This window comes from Mya arenaria, chromosome 14 (assembly GCF_026914265.1).
Source record: "Mya arenaria isolate MELC-2E11 chromosome 14, ASM2691426v1".
Lineage (NCBI taxonomy): Eukaryota > Metazoa > Mollusca > Bivalvia > Myida > Myidae > Mya > Mya arenaria.
In genome coordinates, this window is record NC_069135.1 from 10825761 (window position 1) to 10842793 (window position 17033).

General features: G+C 37.7%; 1 protein-coding gene across 1 annotated transcript; it reads left to right on the top strand.

The window, feature by feature from the left end:
• The first annotated feature begins 68 nt into the window (after window positions 1–68).
• LOC128217079 (protein SSUH2 homolog) lies at window positions 69–11258 on the top strand. The gene is made up of 11 exons (XM_052923945.1): window positions 69–3134; window positions 4288–4317; window positions 4614–4763; window positions 5054–5120; window positions 5296–5425; window positions 7593–7778; window positions 8064–8236; window positions 8423–8515; window positions 8753–8855; window positions 10597–10701; window positions 10870–11258. Exons 1-11 carry the CDS (start codon window positions 3116–3118, stop codon window positions 11014–11016), a joined length of 1203 nt encoding a protein of 400 aa, XP_052779905.1. The 5' UTR covers window positions 69–3115; the 3' UTR covers window positions 11017–11258.
• Window positions 11259–17033: the final 5775 nt, after the last annotated feature.

Here is a 17033-nt window from a genome sequence, read left to right on the forward strand (position 1 = left end):
CCTCGTGTCCAATATTTCGAAGGTGAAATGTACTAATATTTTCCGCAAAACGCCCTGCGAGAGGGTTGGAATGAATCTATCTTAAACGAGCGGCCATGGTAGATGCTTCTGCCACTTCAGCTAATCGAAATAAATTTAAAACTTTTTAATGTATTTTTTTGCAAAGTACATATTCACAAAATATTTTGATTCATGGCAGAAAAACATTCAATTTTAAACACAGTTAATCACCCTTCACTTGGTGGTATGCAGTATGTAAATCCCGATCGCTTTTAAAATTATTATTTCTAACTAAAAATAAATTGATAATCCGTTGTGCTGTAAAGGGGAATCAAATCAATCAAAATCAGCTTTTTAAATTGAAAGAGTTGCTTCACTTTATTCGAAAAATCTTAAAAAAACAATATTCATTATCCATTGTATTAAATGAGTACGATTAAAACTATAAATAACATTTCTTATAATTAACCAAAACATGTCAGAACCAGATCACTCAAATATACCATGTCTGCATAAGAGAGAAACAAAATAACAATGTAATACCGGATTTGGCAACGAAAGTTCTTTCTACATGTAGAACGGTTACAGTTACATGCAATTATATAGTACAAGATACACATGTGTCATTCAATGTACTTGTTATTTCTTACATACTAGTATATTATTGTTTTCATAATATCGATAGTATATCGTCAATAGTAATATATATCACTTCAGTTTTATAATATGTATTATTTATTATGTACGTATGTTAAAACTAAACATGATAAACGATGTTGTTTCTTTTAAAACTCGAGTTAGCTGGAGTTGTTATAAAAAGACAGACACTTAATATTAACGTTTTAAAAAATAATCACAGATCAATCACGAAATCATTAAACATGGAAAACGAAGCTGAAAACTAGCACAGCAATTTGGCTAGAACAATGTAAACAAAGCAAATTTAAATGATGTGCCTCATCATTTTACTCAATGACATAATAAAAGATGCTGATACGTAGATCAGCTTCTTACTTCTCATAAAACATGCAATAGTGCTTCAATACTTTCCTATCCCGCATTTCTGTTGCGTCAATATAGATCAAGCTAAGTCGGAATGACTTTCCACATCTTTTACACACATGACATTTGTCTGGATGATGTTTTTGCTGTACATCAACATGATGCATTTTCCTGACAGCATACATCACACTTGTAGCGTTCTCTTCCAGCATGTTATTGCCTATGACCATTTACAAAATGCAAAATTGCACGAAAAAGAATGGTTTTAAATCGTGGTTTTGCAGAATTCAGTGCACTCGGTGAGCCTAGTAAGAACGTGTATTGTTTTCACGAGATATTTTAAAACAAGCATAATTTTCACTTAAAACAAGCGTCATCGTAAACAAGCAATCGCTCTTCATTCAGTGCACAAGGTCGTTTCTAAAAGATTTCTTTGAAACATACTCACCGGATTGAGGACGTCTTTCACCCCAAACAATGAACCAGGAAACCCGGACGCACCTGACATTACTGCCCGTGCACTGTAACATAATAAAAACGGACAGTGTATGCTTCAATAAATCAAAGTGTTACATTTTGTTTTAAAATACGCACATAATCTCCATTTGAGGAAACGTTGACCACTATGGGTACCATATATGAATTATCTTAATACAATTATTTACAAGGATAATATAGGAACATAAGCTACAAATGGTCAATATGGTCTGCATATGTTAACGCAGAGAATAAAAGACCAGTACGTACAAACATGGCATGATGCTTTATCAAATCAAACAAAACATATTTATCAGTAGTGTTTGTTTAAAACTTACCTTGAATTTGATAATTATCTCACTGACATTAAAGGCCTAGTTTAAGCCTTCTATAAGTGCCCCCCCCCCCAATCTGTGTACAGTACACAACCTCTGTGTATTGATCTTTATCTAGTGCCTTGTGCCCTCTTATCATTCTCGTTCACCAGAGTGATGATCACGATCGAACCTCTGATGAATGAGAATGCCTCTTATCAGATCTCCGATCTGAGTATCCTCCTGTGAAGTTTTGGAGGTTTTATTATAGAAATGGACCCTAAATGGCCCTGAGCCAATAAACAAACACACAGGAAATTGGCCCCTACTGTGACAACTGTGCAATTAGCAGGAGATGCAGAGCAGGGGATAATCATGCCAAACATTCCTTAAACTAGGCATAAGTGAGTCAGTGAGTGATAAGCATAGAAAGGAATTGACTAAATTTAGTCTCATCTCATTGTTTAGAGATAGAAACGGGTAGATACACCAACACCATTAGAGAAAACAGAACCTGCAAGTTATGCGCATAGAATACGGTAGAAGCTGAATATCATTTTATGTTATGCTGTAAGCCTATAAATAACAACTTAGAAATCAATTTTGTATACGAGCCACCGAGCCGACAATGTCAAAATTTGAATACCTCACTTATGTCCGTTGAAAATGAGAACATTTGTATACCATGCTATAAAACACAGATAAGAGGTGTTAATTGTTTTAGTTGCTTCGTTAAGAAATTAGTTGTTCAGTGGTCTTCTATTAATTAGCTTCTATTGTGTATGTATTTTGTATAACTTCATTCAGTATACTGACAAATAAATGTTAGGATTATCTTAAAGATATAATCTTGTGTGTGTGCGTGCGTGCGTGTGTGTGTGTGTGTGCGCGCGTGTGTGTGCGTGTGTGTGTGTGTGTGCGCGTGTGTGCGCGCTTGTGTGTGTGTGTGTGTGTGTGTGTGTGTGTGTGTGTGTGTGTTGTGTGTGTGTGGATTCGCGTGTGCGTGTGGTGTATGTGCGCGTGTTTTTGTGTGTATTATGTCTATAGTATCACTTTTATACTTCCTATAATAATGTGTGTATGTTTTGTCATTGCCATAAATGTGTATATCTTGTATATGGGCATAGGCAGTAACATGTATTTCGATCGCCAATAAACTTTTAAACTTGAATTCCTTTCAATCCAATATACATGGTGGCTACGAACAATACAAAACTCTCTCAAAACGTTGTAATGGTATTAAGTAAATACGACAATTTTAATCTCTTTTAAGCAGTCTTAGATTGCAGGTTTTCTGTGAAGGAGTTAAGAATATTTTCAAAATGTCGGCCTACCCTCCAGGTAAGGATTTTATTGTTTTATTTTGTGTTTTTAATCGTCCAAATTGAAATTAATGAATTATAACATGTATCGGAGATCGATTTTATAGCCTCGTATACTTAGTGAGAAAGAATATATATGTTCTAGACTGATGAATATTGTTGATAGTATTTTGATACCATAATATTAAATATGTCCAATTAGAGTTGACGCTAGTATAAACAATTTTGTTTACGACACTATACACTTCTGTCTGTCTTATCAAACTTTTATTATCTTGGACGATAGTGACTTTTAAAAAAAAAAATTTTTCAGACAGACAGTAGTGTTTATTGGCGTTAACTGAAAAAGAAGAAACATAATAATGTCATCTTTTATTCTGTATATCTGAATTTTCGAGTGTTCATGCACCACAAAGGGTTATTTTAAAGTCGTATTATTGTTTGTATGAGACTATAAAAATATCAGTTAGTTATATAGAGGATAAATACTTGTTTCAGTGTAAGACCGTAATACATTAAACCGAGTGAGCACCAAAAGAAAGCCACGAGTGAAATATTCACTTTTGGTGTTCACGACACGAGGTGAAATATAATGCTATCTTACACTAAAACAAACATTTTTTTTTCTTTTTACGTTATGCCTAAAGTTTGATTTAAAAATCATTTAATTATACTGTTTTAGAAAAAACGCGCCAATTTGTATGCGCACGTAATCTCAAAGAAGTCTTATAGTCAAATCTTGGTACTAAAAGGAAAACATGATAGGGTCAATATCACTTCTACGACTTGCATTGAATAGACCTGGCACTATTTGAATATTATTTTCACATTTTATATACCTATACTGTATATTTTTTCAGATCGTCCGAGGATTTAGTTGTCATCATAATTGTTTGCTTGTGTATTTACTCCTGCAGTATATACATGTGTACGATACATATTGAGATTTGGAATGTTGTTAAAAGCATTTGTATTGAGCTCAATTGATCCATTAAAATGTCTTTACAAAATCAATGATCTACAAGTATCGGTAAGTGTATTAAGCCGTAGCCATAACGTAGTCATAATAAATAGTATATAGAAACAATCTCTTGGTGCGGTCAAGATTGTATTTCTATAATATTTAGAACTTCATAGTGAATTACATAATTGTTAACTATTTACTCTTTCAGGAGGCTTCGACCCCAACCAGGCTCCCCAACGTAAGAAAAATACCACCTAATTACCATGCGAGAACTCGAATAAAAATAAAATATACTAATACGAGTGAAAAACGATTACAGTTTAAACAAATATTACCATCGCAATGTTCATCGTAATTCGTCACTTTTTAAAGCGAATCTGGGTTTAACAAAAAAAATTGTGACGGATATATATTTGAAGTTATTATGAAGGAGATAAGTATTGTAAATGTATTGAAAAATAGGCTAATATCGATACCGACCCCTTTAATTAATTAATTAAACCTTATCTCTGCTCTTCCTTCCCGCACTTTCAGGATGGCAGCCTGGGATGGGCGGCCCAGCGCCTCAGAACCCCAACATGCCCCAGAATGATATGGAAGGGACGCAGCCGCCCCAGGGCTCCTATGGGGACCCAGCCTATCCGCCTATACAAGGCTACGAAGGCGTCAAGTTCGGATCCATGAGTAAGTCAAACTAGATGTTCCAGTCAGGCCAGCATGCCTGTTGGTATATGGTCGTGTAAAGTATTTCAAATCAGATTCCATTTATTATAACGCTGATAACGCTGACGTATTGGGAAATCTTAACTTTCTGTGGCAATCGCTCTCTTCAGAAAAAAAACGTCCGTGAAGGAAGTACAATTTCGTCTCACCCATTGCAAAAACAAGCTGTAAACAATAGATTGGAGGTTAAAACAAAATAATTTAAAGGTTCCACTAAATGTGCGTGGTATTAATTTCATTTAATGTTGCAGTGCCGATGCCTCCCCCGCCCATGCCCCAACAACCCCAGGGAGACCCGCCACCGCAGACGTTCACAGAGTATGTAAAACTTTTCAGTAACGCTGATAAGACGAAATTCAAATAAGATTTTGTATAAAGGTCTATATATTAATTTAAAAGGCTACTTACTACTAATAGTTTTAAGATTTACATGACTAATGATATATATTACGGAATTTATTTGCAATGCAACAAATTTATATCTATCCCCCAGTATGGCGAACCTAACGGAGGAGGACTGTCGTCAGGCAATGATCCAGTTCGTGAGCGAGAACTGTTGCTATGGCAGCAAACCAGCCAAGGAAATGAAGATAACCAAGTTCACCGGCATCACCGCCATGCATGTACGTGCCCGCTATCATAAAACTAAAGCAATGCCACAAACCTACATACAAACAAAAACCTACCGCAAAACATAATTCATCGGTTGAGTGTCTTTAAAAAATCACCATTCTTGCTGATTATATAAGCTACAGTAGACATCATGCTATCCTTATTCTGATTGAAGCTCCGTCTCAAAATTCCCTTTTTGGGTCAATGGCTTATCGCCCGGCTAACTCAGTCGGTAGAGCATCAAACTTTTACGTGGATATCGTATATCGGAGGGCTGTGGGTTTATGTCCCACACTGTTAACAACATTGGTTTAGCCTTCTGTGTATTCCATACTGACATCTAGAATGATGTAAATAACTTATACCACGCTTGCCTCACTCTGTTCTTCAGTTTGAGAGTATATTTCCCTGCTTTCATCAACGGCTTGGGGCACTTTGGTTTCATTTTATGCACACTGTTGGCCAATTTGTGTGGGGCATCACTGATATTTTATGGCTAGTAACATGTCTTGTATCAGGTCGGATACGACGTTGCAATGAGGGTTCCGTGAAACAAACATTACATGACATTGATCAGGTTATTGGGGGTATCTTCTGAACCTGAAATTCATTTTTTGAGGTAGAGCATCAGAATTTAAGGATGATAAATAATGAGTGTTTAGAAAACTTTTTTAAAATTTGGGTATTCATTTGTTCCCCGAGTCATCCGAAATCCCTTTTAAATGAAACTTCACCTCAACATGCTGGCTCAGTCGGTGGATAATCACACATTTAAGATGAGTTCCAATCCAACTTTTGAGCGCGTCATTTACGTACTGTTCTATTGCAATACATCGCCACAAAACATATTGCTTTTAATTCTTTATTAAATTGTTAAATCTTCAATCTAGTTACTAAACAATAATCACTTGCATTCCATGATCACGACCTGGGTCATAATTGATGTGATCCACCAAACTTTGACACACATGGTTCCTTAATACTTATTTAAGTCAGCTTCTTATGTGAAGGTCGCGGACACAGTGTACTCAGCCTACTGTTCTTCTGTTCTATAATGTTTGAACGAATTAAAAATATATAGACAAGTAAAGTACCCCTCAACAGGTCGATTTTAATGTAAAGGGCTCGTCAGGAATCGATAAAAGTAAATCGTTAAATCGTTAACATCTCGGTTCATTATGCTACTTTAGATACGATGATTTAAATGGCAAGGTTTGGTTGAAGTATTGTGTTAAAAAATGCCATATTATTGTACATTTGCACATAATCAATGCAGACTAGTAAAAAAAATGATCTCTCTATTTCTAAAAACATTAATACGAGTATATCAAAATCCGACGTACGAATTGACTCACAGTGTTGGATAACAATGAAGTAATTCCTTTACATGTTTCAAGTATCAAAACACGGTGAAGTACAGACAATACGAGATAAATAAAATGTTCTTAAAAGTTTTTGGCCATTTTTTTTCAGCAGAAAACAACTGTATACATGAAAAAATCTTCCAAACATGCTTTCGGATGTCACATATGTAAAATAATATTGTCCCATATGTATATATTCTAAAGTTATAATTCACTAAGTTTAAAAGGTATTTACTTTACAAGTATTGTGGATAAAGTTATATGATCTTAAGTAATACGTGATGTGGTATTTTCATGTTTGGGGAAACTGAAGTACATGGACCAAACTCATATACGCCCGAAAATCCTTAAAACTAACCTGGAGCAGTATTCAATACAATTATTACCTTGATCAATACAATTTAATATGTTTCAGTGATTCCATTTAGTTTATTGGTAAATCATTCTTTCAGTCCAATCAAATCACTCAGATTCTACGCTTAAACTTTAAGTAAGATCTTAGTTGAATACGGGCCCATGAAAACCCTTTCCGCCCAAATCTTATTTATCAATTATCATATTGTATACATTACCGTCATTTCTTACACACCTTAAAAATATTACCAGCATTTTACCTTATTTTTGTTCTACGCAATTGTGTTTCTTTTATTTCTTTGTGCGATTAAAGGCACGACCTAAGAATTGTTTAGCATCTTCTAATTCCTAATGTATGATAGTTGCTAATTTAAATACCAGCACCTTAGTGCAATTTTCTTTTAAAAAACGACACGTGTGTATTAAAGAAATGCTACAAATATGTACATGTATATATTAGTACGTGTTGGAGACGTTTGCCGAGGGTCGCTCCACAGGCAGCGCGAATGAGCCGTACAGGGGAGGGCCGATAGACGGACCTCAGAACGGAATGGCGCCGCCGCCGTGGTCCATCCCCTGCCAGCCCCACCAGACTTTCCACGACCACGACATCAAGATAGAGGTTCCCCACACCTCTGTCGTCAGTGTGAGTACACTCAAAAGACTGTGATGTCTCATAACACTTTAGGAATATCTGGACATGCATAGCCCAAATGATTTATTATGCTTTAGGTGAACTATAATTAATTTAGCCCATAAAATCATAATGTGACTCTACAGTCAGAATTGAACACAGTGAGATGGACGTACGAGTGGGTATGTGGCGTTTTCAAATGCATTGAAAATAACGGAGTTGAAAAAAGTTTGATTTGCAATATTCCATTTATTCCACATCATGGCGTAAACATGCCCGCACATCACGTTCTTGCAGCCCTGCCAGGCGTGTGATGCCCGGGGCTGGAACTATTGTTGGCGGTGCAGCGGGCGTGGTCGGAACCGCTGTAACTCGTGCGGGGGAGACGGCAAGCGAATGGAGTATGACGCCCACCGCCAACAGCACGTCAGGCGCACCTGTCACCACTGCCATGGTGACGGAAGAGTTCGGTCAGAAAAGCGATATCATAAAATAAAATGGACTTTAATTTAGAATAGAAATAGTCAATACATGTCGGACGTCGATCTAGCATTTAATATATACTATCTAGACTATGATAGTTTTGGGCAGTTAACACAACACTCTCTTTACATTTTTGTCACCCATTGCCTAACGGCATCGTGTTTTGTCGGCAGTTGTCACACGTGCGGCGGAGACGGGCGGATCACGTGCGACACATGTGACGGCTTCCGGATGCTGCGATGCTTCATCCTCCTCACCGTGAGATAGTACGTTGTTTAAGGTTTTGTGTTAAGATTCTTAAAAATAAGCGTCCAAGATTTAAGTTGAAAAAGTAAACATCTCCGATATACTTCTTCTATACATTTTTGACATTCTCCATTAACTGTCAATCCGCTTTATGTAAATACAGTTCACATCGATAATACGCTCTGCCATTAGCGCGTGCACTTCAGTTGATTGATTTCTCCCTTGTGCAAATACTCAAGTCTTTATTTCCGGTGCAGCACGAACCATAAGGATGATTACATACTGGAGACATCCGACATGCCCGACGAGCTCGTTCGCACCGTCGGCGGCACCGTTCTATTCGAGGATACACAGCCAATGGTCAGTGGTTGCCACTAACATTAACTTACATCTCAATTCTGATATACATACTAATTGCGTATTTGTTGTGTGTTGTACAAGTACCTTGGCAATATAGCTTTTATTTCTGGTGGAAGGACGGGCAAGTCGTATAATAGTTCCTTTTTGTGTTCAAAAGTAAAATATACATCCTTTGCAACATTTCTTGGAGTTAAGCAAACTTTACGGAGGAAGATTTCATCAGATTTAGGCTATAAAATCTTTGCATATTTTTGGAAGTCTGTCGACTATGTAAATATGTTTTTGTGTCCAAATGCTACAGATTACCAATCAACAATGTCTTGTGGTTTCCTGATTATATTATCAAATAAGAAAGTAGATTTATTAAAAAATAGTGTGAACTAATGAATTCAATTCACTTACTGGTTACCAAAAAAAAAAAAGAATTTAGAAGCAATTACCGCAAAACCACAATACATTGTCTAGCCCTTGTACAAGTTGACACAAAAACATAGTTATGTTGTAAAAAGACTTTTCAGAAATAATGCGACAAAAAGTCTAACAAAATTGTACTTCATAAACTCTATTAAAGTCCTTATTTCACCTACAAATAGTAAATAAGGATGTTTGTATCATGTTTTCTAAATATTGAACATCAAAATAAATAATTAGTTACATTTTGAAACCTTTTTTATTTGGTCTTTCAAACCAATTTCGGCATAGCGAAATACCCTCAATTAGTTAACTTAATAAGGTTGTAAGTAATGACATTAACAACTAGAATACCTAATTAGATAATGGTGTGTACTTTGAAATGTAAATTAGTGAAATGTATATTGCATGAGGTTCTCTTTTACGACATTCTGTGACATTGCAAACAAACGGAGTATTTCTGAGCGTCTAACCCTATAAAGGTTGGGCTATAGTATGTAGGTGAGAAATTCCCTATCATTTATATTAGAATATCTAACGTATTCATAATTACTGATAGGGTATTTTGGCAGAACTCGGCACATCATAAGACTCAATTTCAATAACATTACATACTTCAAGCAGACATAATACTCGATAATGAATATTATCATCCACGCAACAATAATCGACACAACAGCAGTCGTAATGTTCAGTACTGAAAGCAAACAAATATGCATCTTTCCAATGTCATTGCTCTGGACAAGACAGTCATTTTCGACTAAAATATCGCATGACCAGAAAATCACAATATTCGTAGGTTGTATCCCAAAAGACTAGCGATAATGATCTTTATCGTGACAAAACAGTAATATATGTATACTAATGTTGCTGGTCATTATGTGACAAGATGTACACAACTGAATATATGGGCGTTACACGAACAGCCTTCATTAATTGAAAGTGAAATTTCGGTCTTGTTTTAGCAATTTACCATAACTGCGAACAGCTATTGCATTAAACAAGTCACCTTTTCATTGGCTCAGTTTTCAATAAATGTTTCTTCATGACCCATACGTCTAATGATCGTGGTAACGTTAAAGATAACAATTTTATACATGGTCTTTGATGGAAACTGGCCGGTATCCTTATATTGCATAAACAATGTCACTAAGTTGTAATTATTTAGCAGTAGTTAAATGTCCGGTGTTAAACCTACACTTTGTTTCCCAATGTTAATCAATCGGAAACACCTTTTGCTGCAACAATGTTTGAAATCTGTAAAATAAAAAAGTTCGGCGTCAGAAAAGTGAAGTCTTGAATGCCTTAGTTTTCCTCTCTCTCCACGTAGGTGTGGCCGATCCAGTCGTACCCTGTGCCGGAAGTCAACCAGAACTCCCAGCGGCTTGTCAGCTCCCACCGCTCAAACTGGCCCTCTGAGAAGAAGCTCAGCCAGGTAGGGAAACTGGGTGATCATTACGTGAAAATGTCGGAACTCGTTGTATTTCAGCTATTATATTACCGACTCTTATGTGAGATACAGTTCTGTAGAGTTTTTTTTAAATACTGTCCATATTTTGCAAATCCTGCAACTGCACTGCGCCTTTTTTCCTTCCCCTTATAGAGGCAGACGTTGCGCGGTGTGCCGGTGACGGAAGTGGCGTACACGTGGGACGACCAGCATCTTCGCTACTGGGTGTACGGCCGAGAGCGGCGTGTGCACTCCCCCGACTACCCACAGCAGTGTTGCTGCGGTTGCTCAATCCTCTAGGACCGATCGTCAAAATCTTTGAATTATCAATATACCATCATTCAATTGGAGTTCTCATTCTTGTTGTGTCGGAATGAAACCAATGATCGAACTTGAATATTCAAATTACCTTACAAACTCTATTTCTTAAAAAAAAAACAAGCTGAAAACATTGCATTGAGGTTTTATTTAAAAGAAAAATATGTAATCTGCCTAGATGTATCATCTGTATTTTACATTGTAAAACAATGGTATTTCGAGGAATAAAGTAAATTTGAATTTACTTGGCGTTTAGTTTTTCCACGTGGAAATGAAATGTAACAACTTTCTGAAGACCTTAGAAAGACCACGTGGAATTCAAACGGAGATACACGTATGCGTTCAAAGAAAATGGATAAAAAATGCAACAGCAATTTAGTCATACGACAGCGGAGGATATACTTCTCTCATGATTGCTTAACGAACATATCTTTAGGAATGTATAACCCCATGTTTACCGAAAATACCTTCAGGAATGTATAACCCCAATGTTAACCAATGTTAACCGTAGATACCTTAAGGAATGTTCAACCTCAATGTTTACCGAACATATCTTCAAGAATGGATAACCTCAAAGTTTACCGAACATACATTAAGGAATGTTTAACCCCAATGTTTACCGAACATACCTTAAGGAATGTTTAACCTCAATGTTTACCGAACATATCTTCAGGAATGTATAACCTCAATGTTTACCGTACATACCTTAAGGAATATTTAACCTTAAAGTTTACCGAACATACCTTCAGGAATGTATGACCTCAATGTTTACCGAACATACATTAAGGAATATATAACCTCAATGTTTACCGAACGTACATTCAGGAATGTATAACTCCAGTCTTTGCTGAACATACCTTCAGGAATGTATAACCCCAATGTTTACCGAACATAACTTCAGGAATGTATAACCTCATCCCCAATGTTTACCGAGCATACCTTCAGGAATGTATAACCTCATCCCCAATATTTACCGAACATACCTTCAGGAATGTGAAACCCCATCCCCAATGTTTACCGAACATATCATCAGGAATGTATAACACCATCTAAAATATTGACCGAGAATACCTTCTGGAATGTACAACTATATCCCCAATGTTTATCGAACATCTCCTCAGAAATGTAAAACCATATCCCCAATTTTAACTAAACATCCATCATTCAGGGATGTATAGCCTCATCCCCATTGTTTACCGAACATCCCCTCAGGAATGTATAACATATCTTCAGGTATGAATAATCTCATCCCCAATGTAACCGAGCATTCCGATAGGAATGTATAACCTCATCCCAAATGTTTACCGAGCACACCTTCAGTAATGTATAACCTCATCCCAAATGTTTACCGAGTATACCTTCAGGATTGTATTACCTCTTCCCCCATGTTCACCGAGCATACCTTTAGGAATGTATAACCTCTTCCCCAATGTTTACCGAACATACCTTCAGGAAAGTGAAATCTCATCCCCAATGTTAACCGAACATTCCTTCAGGAATGTAAAATCTCATACCCAATGTTTACCAAACATACCTTCAGGAATGTATAACCCCATCTCCAATGTTTACCGAACATCTCCTCAGCAATATATAACCTCATCCTCAATGTTTACCGAACATCTCCTCAGAAATGTATAACCTCATCCTCAATGTTAACCGAACATCCCTTCAGGAATGTATAACCTCATCCCCATTGTTTACCGAAAATCCCCCCAGGAATGTATAACCTCATCCCCAATGTTAACCGAACATCCCCTCAGGAATTTATAACCTCATCCCCAATGTTAACCGAGCGTACTTTCAGGTAAGAATAATCTCATCCCCAATGTTAACCGAGCATTCCGATAGGAATATATAACCTCATACCAAGTGTTTACCGAGCATACCTTCAGTAATGCATAACCTCATCCCCAATGTTTACCGAGTATACCTTCGGGAGTGTATAACCTCATCCCCAATGTTTTGAGCATACCTTCATGAATTTAAAACCTCATCCCCAATGTTTACCTAGCATACATTCAGGAATGTATAACCTCTTCCCCAATGTTTACCGACCATACATTCAGGAATGTATAACCTCGATGTTTACCGAGCATACCTTCAGGAATGTAAAACCTCATCCCCAATGTTTACCGAACATCCCTTCAGGAATGTAAAACCTCATCCCCAATGTTTACCGAGCATACCTTCAGGAATGTATAACCTCACCCCTAATGTTTAAAGAGCATACCTTCAGTAATGTAAAACCTCATCCCCAATATTTACCGAGTATATCTTCAGGAATGTATAACCCCCTCCCCAATGTTTATCGAACATCTCCTCAGAAATGTAAAACCATATCCCCAATTTTAACTGAACATCCCTTCAGGGATGTATAGCCTCATTCCCATTGTTTACCGAACATCCCCTCAGGAATGTATAACCTCATCCCCAATGTTTACCGAACATACCTTCAGGTATGAATTATTTCATCCCCAATGTTAACCGAGCATTCCGATAGGAATGTATAACCTCATCCCAAATGTTTACCGAGCACACATTCAGTAATGTATAACCTCATCCCCAATGTTTACCAAGTATACCTTCAGGATTGTATTACCTCTTCCCCAATGTTTACCGAGCATACCTTTAGGAATGTATAACCTCTTCCCCAATGTTTACCGAACATACCTTCAGGAATGTATAACCTCGATGTTTACCGAGCATACCTTCAGGAATGTGAAATCTCATCCCCAATGTTAACCGAACATCCCTTCAGGAATGTAAAACCTCATCCCCAATGTTTACCGAGCATACCTTCAGGAATGTATAATCTCATCCCCAATGTTAACCGAACATCCCTTCAGGAATGTAAAACCTCATCCCCAATGTTAACCGAACATCCCTTCAGGAATGTAAAACCTCATACCCAATGTTTCCCAAACATACCTTCAGGAATGTATAACCCCATCCCCAATGTTTATTGAACATCTCCTCAGAAATGTATTACCTCATCCCCAATGTTAACCGAACATCCCTTCAGGAATGTATAACCTCATCCCCATTGTTTACCGAAAATCCCCTCATGAATGTCTAACCTCATCCCCAATGTTTACCGAACATCCCCTCAGGAATGTAAAACCTCATCCCCAATGTTTACCGAGCATACTTTCATATAAATAATCTCATCTCCAATGTTAACCGAGCATTCCGATAGGAATATATAACCTCATACCAAGTGTTTACCGAGCATACCTTCAGGAATGTATAACCTCATCCCCGATGTTTACCGAAAATCCCTTCAGGAATGTAAAACCTCATACCCAATGTTTCCCAAACATACCTTCAGGAATGTATAACCCCATCCCCAATGTTTATTGAACATCTCCTCAGAAATGTATTACCTCATCCCCAATGTTAACCGAACATCCATTCAGGAATGTATAACCTCATCCCCATTGTTTACCGAAAATCCCCTCAGGAATGTATAACCTCATCCCCAATGTTTACCGAACATCCCTTCAGGAATGTAAAACCTCATCCCCAATGTTTACCGAGCATACTTTCAGGTATAAAAAATCTCATCTCCAATGTTAACCGAGCATTCCGATAGGAATATATAACCTCATACCAAGTGTTTACCGAGCATACTTTCAGTAATGTATAACCTCATCCCATATGTTTACCGAGTATACCTTCGAGATTGTATTACCTCATCCCCAATGTTTTGAGCATACCTTCATGAATGTACAACCTCATCCCCAATGTTTACCCAGCATACCTTCAGGAATGTATAACCTCTTCCCCAATGTTTACCGACCATACATTCAGGAATGTATAACCTCGATGTTTACCGAGCATACCTTCAGGAATGTAAAACCTCATCCCCAATGTTTACCGAGCATACCTTCAGGAATGTAAAATCTCATACCCAATGTTTACCAAACATTCCTTCAGGAATGTATAACCCCATCCCAAATGTTTACCGAACATCTCCTCAGAAATGTATAACCTCATCCCCAATATTAACCGAACATCCATTCAGGAATGTATAACCTCATCCCCATTGTTTACCGAAAATCCCCTCAGGAATGTATAACCTCATCCCCAATGTTTACCGAACATCCCCTCAGGAATGTATAACCTCATCCCCAATGTTTACCGAACATCCCCTCAGGAATGTATAACCTCATCCCCAATGTTTACCGAACATCCCTTCAGGAATGTATAACCTCATCCCCAATGTTTACCGAACATCTCCTCAGGAATGTATAACCTCATCCCCAATGTTTACCGAGCATACCTTCAGGAATGTAAAATCTCATACCCATTGTTTACCAAACATACCTTCAGGAATGTATAACCCCATCCCAAATGTTTACCGAACATCTCCTCAGAGATGTATAACCTCATCTCCAATGTTTACCGAGCATACTTTCAGGTATGAATAATCTCATCCCCAATGTTAACCGAGCATTCCGATAGGAATATATAACCTCATACCAAGTGTTTACCGAGCATACCTTCAGTAATGTATAACCTCATCCCCAATGTTTACCGAGTATGCCTTCGGGATTGGATTCCTCATCCCCAATGTTTACCGAACATCCCTTCAGGAACGTATAACCTCATCCCAAATGTTTACCTAGCAAATCTTCAGGAATGTATAACCCCGATGTTTACCGAGCATACCTTCAGGAATGTTTAACCTCATCCCCAGTGTTTATCGAGTATACCTTCAGGAATGTATAACCTCATCCCCAATGTTTACCGAGCATACCTTCAGGAATGTATAACCTCATCCCCAATGATTACCGAGCAAACCTTCAGGAATGTAAAACCTCATCCCCGATGTTTACCGAGCATACCTTCAGGAATGTATAACCTCATCCCCAATGTTTATCGAGCATACCTTCAGGAATGTATAACCTCATCCCCGATGTTTACCGAGCATACCTTCAGGAATGTAAAATCTCATACCCATTGTTTACCAAACATACCTTCAGGAATGTATAACCTCATCCCAAATGTTTACCGAACATCTCCTCAGAAATATATAACCTCTTCCCCAATGTTTACCGAGCATACTTTCAGGTATGAATAATCTTATCCCCATTGTTAACCGAGCATTCCGATAGGAATATATAACCTCAAACCAAGTGTTTACCGAGCATACCTTCAGTAATGTATAACCTCACCCCCAATGTTTACCGAGTATGCCTTCGGGATTGGATTACCTCATCCCCAATGTTTTGAGCATACCTTCATGAATTTAAAACCTCATCCCCAATGTTTACCTAGCATACATTCAGGAATGTATAACCTCTTCCCCAATGTTTACCGACCATACATTCAGGAATGTATAACCTCGATGTTTACCGAGTATACCTTCAGGAATGTAAAACCTCATCCCCAATGTTTACCGAACATCCCTTCAGGAATGTATAACCTCTTCCCCAATGTTTACCGACCATACATTCAGGAATGTATAACCTCGATGTTTACCGAGTATACCTTCAGGAATGTATAACCTCATCCCCAATGTTTACCGAGCATACCTTCAGGAATGTATAGCCTCATCCTCAATAATTACCGAGCAAACCTTAAGGAATGTAAAACCTCATCCCCAATGTTTACCGAACATCCCTTCATGAATGTAAAACCTCATCCCCAATGTTTACCGAGTATACCTTCAGGAATGTTTAACCTCACCCCTAATGTTTACCGAGCAAACCCTCAGAAATGTTTAACCTCATACCCAATGTTTTCCGAGCATACCTTCAGGAACGTATAACCTCATCCCAAATGTTTACCTATCAAATCTTCAGGAATGTATAACCCCGATGTTTACCGAGCATACCTTCAGGAATTTATAACCTCATCCCCAATGTTTACCGAGCATACCTTCAGGAATGTATAACCTCATCCCCAATGATTACCGAGCAAACCTTCAGGAATGTAAAACCTCATCCCCGATGTTTACCGAGCATACCTTCAGGAATGTATAACCTCATCCCCAA

Bases quoted from the DNA above. Each gene is read 5' to 3' on its own strand.
- LOC128217079 (XM_052923945.1), top strand. The intron at 7,779-8,063 runs GTGAGTACACTC...ACGTTCTTGCAG, and splicing joins CCCACACCTCTGTCGTCAGT to CCCTGCCAGGCGTGTGATGC. The intron at 8,856-10,596 runs GTCAGTGGTTGC...CTCTCCACGTAG, and splicing joins TCGAGGATACACAGCCAATG to GTGTGGCCGATCCAGTCGTA.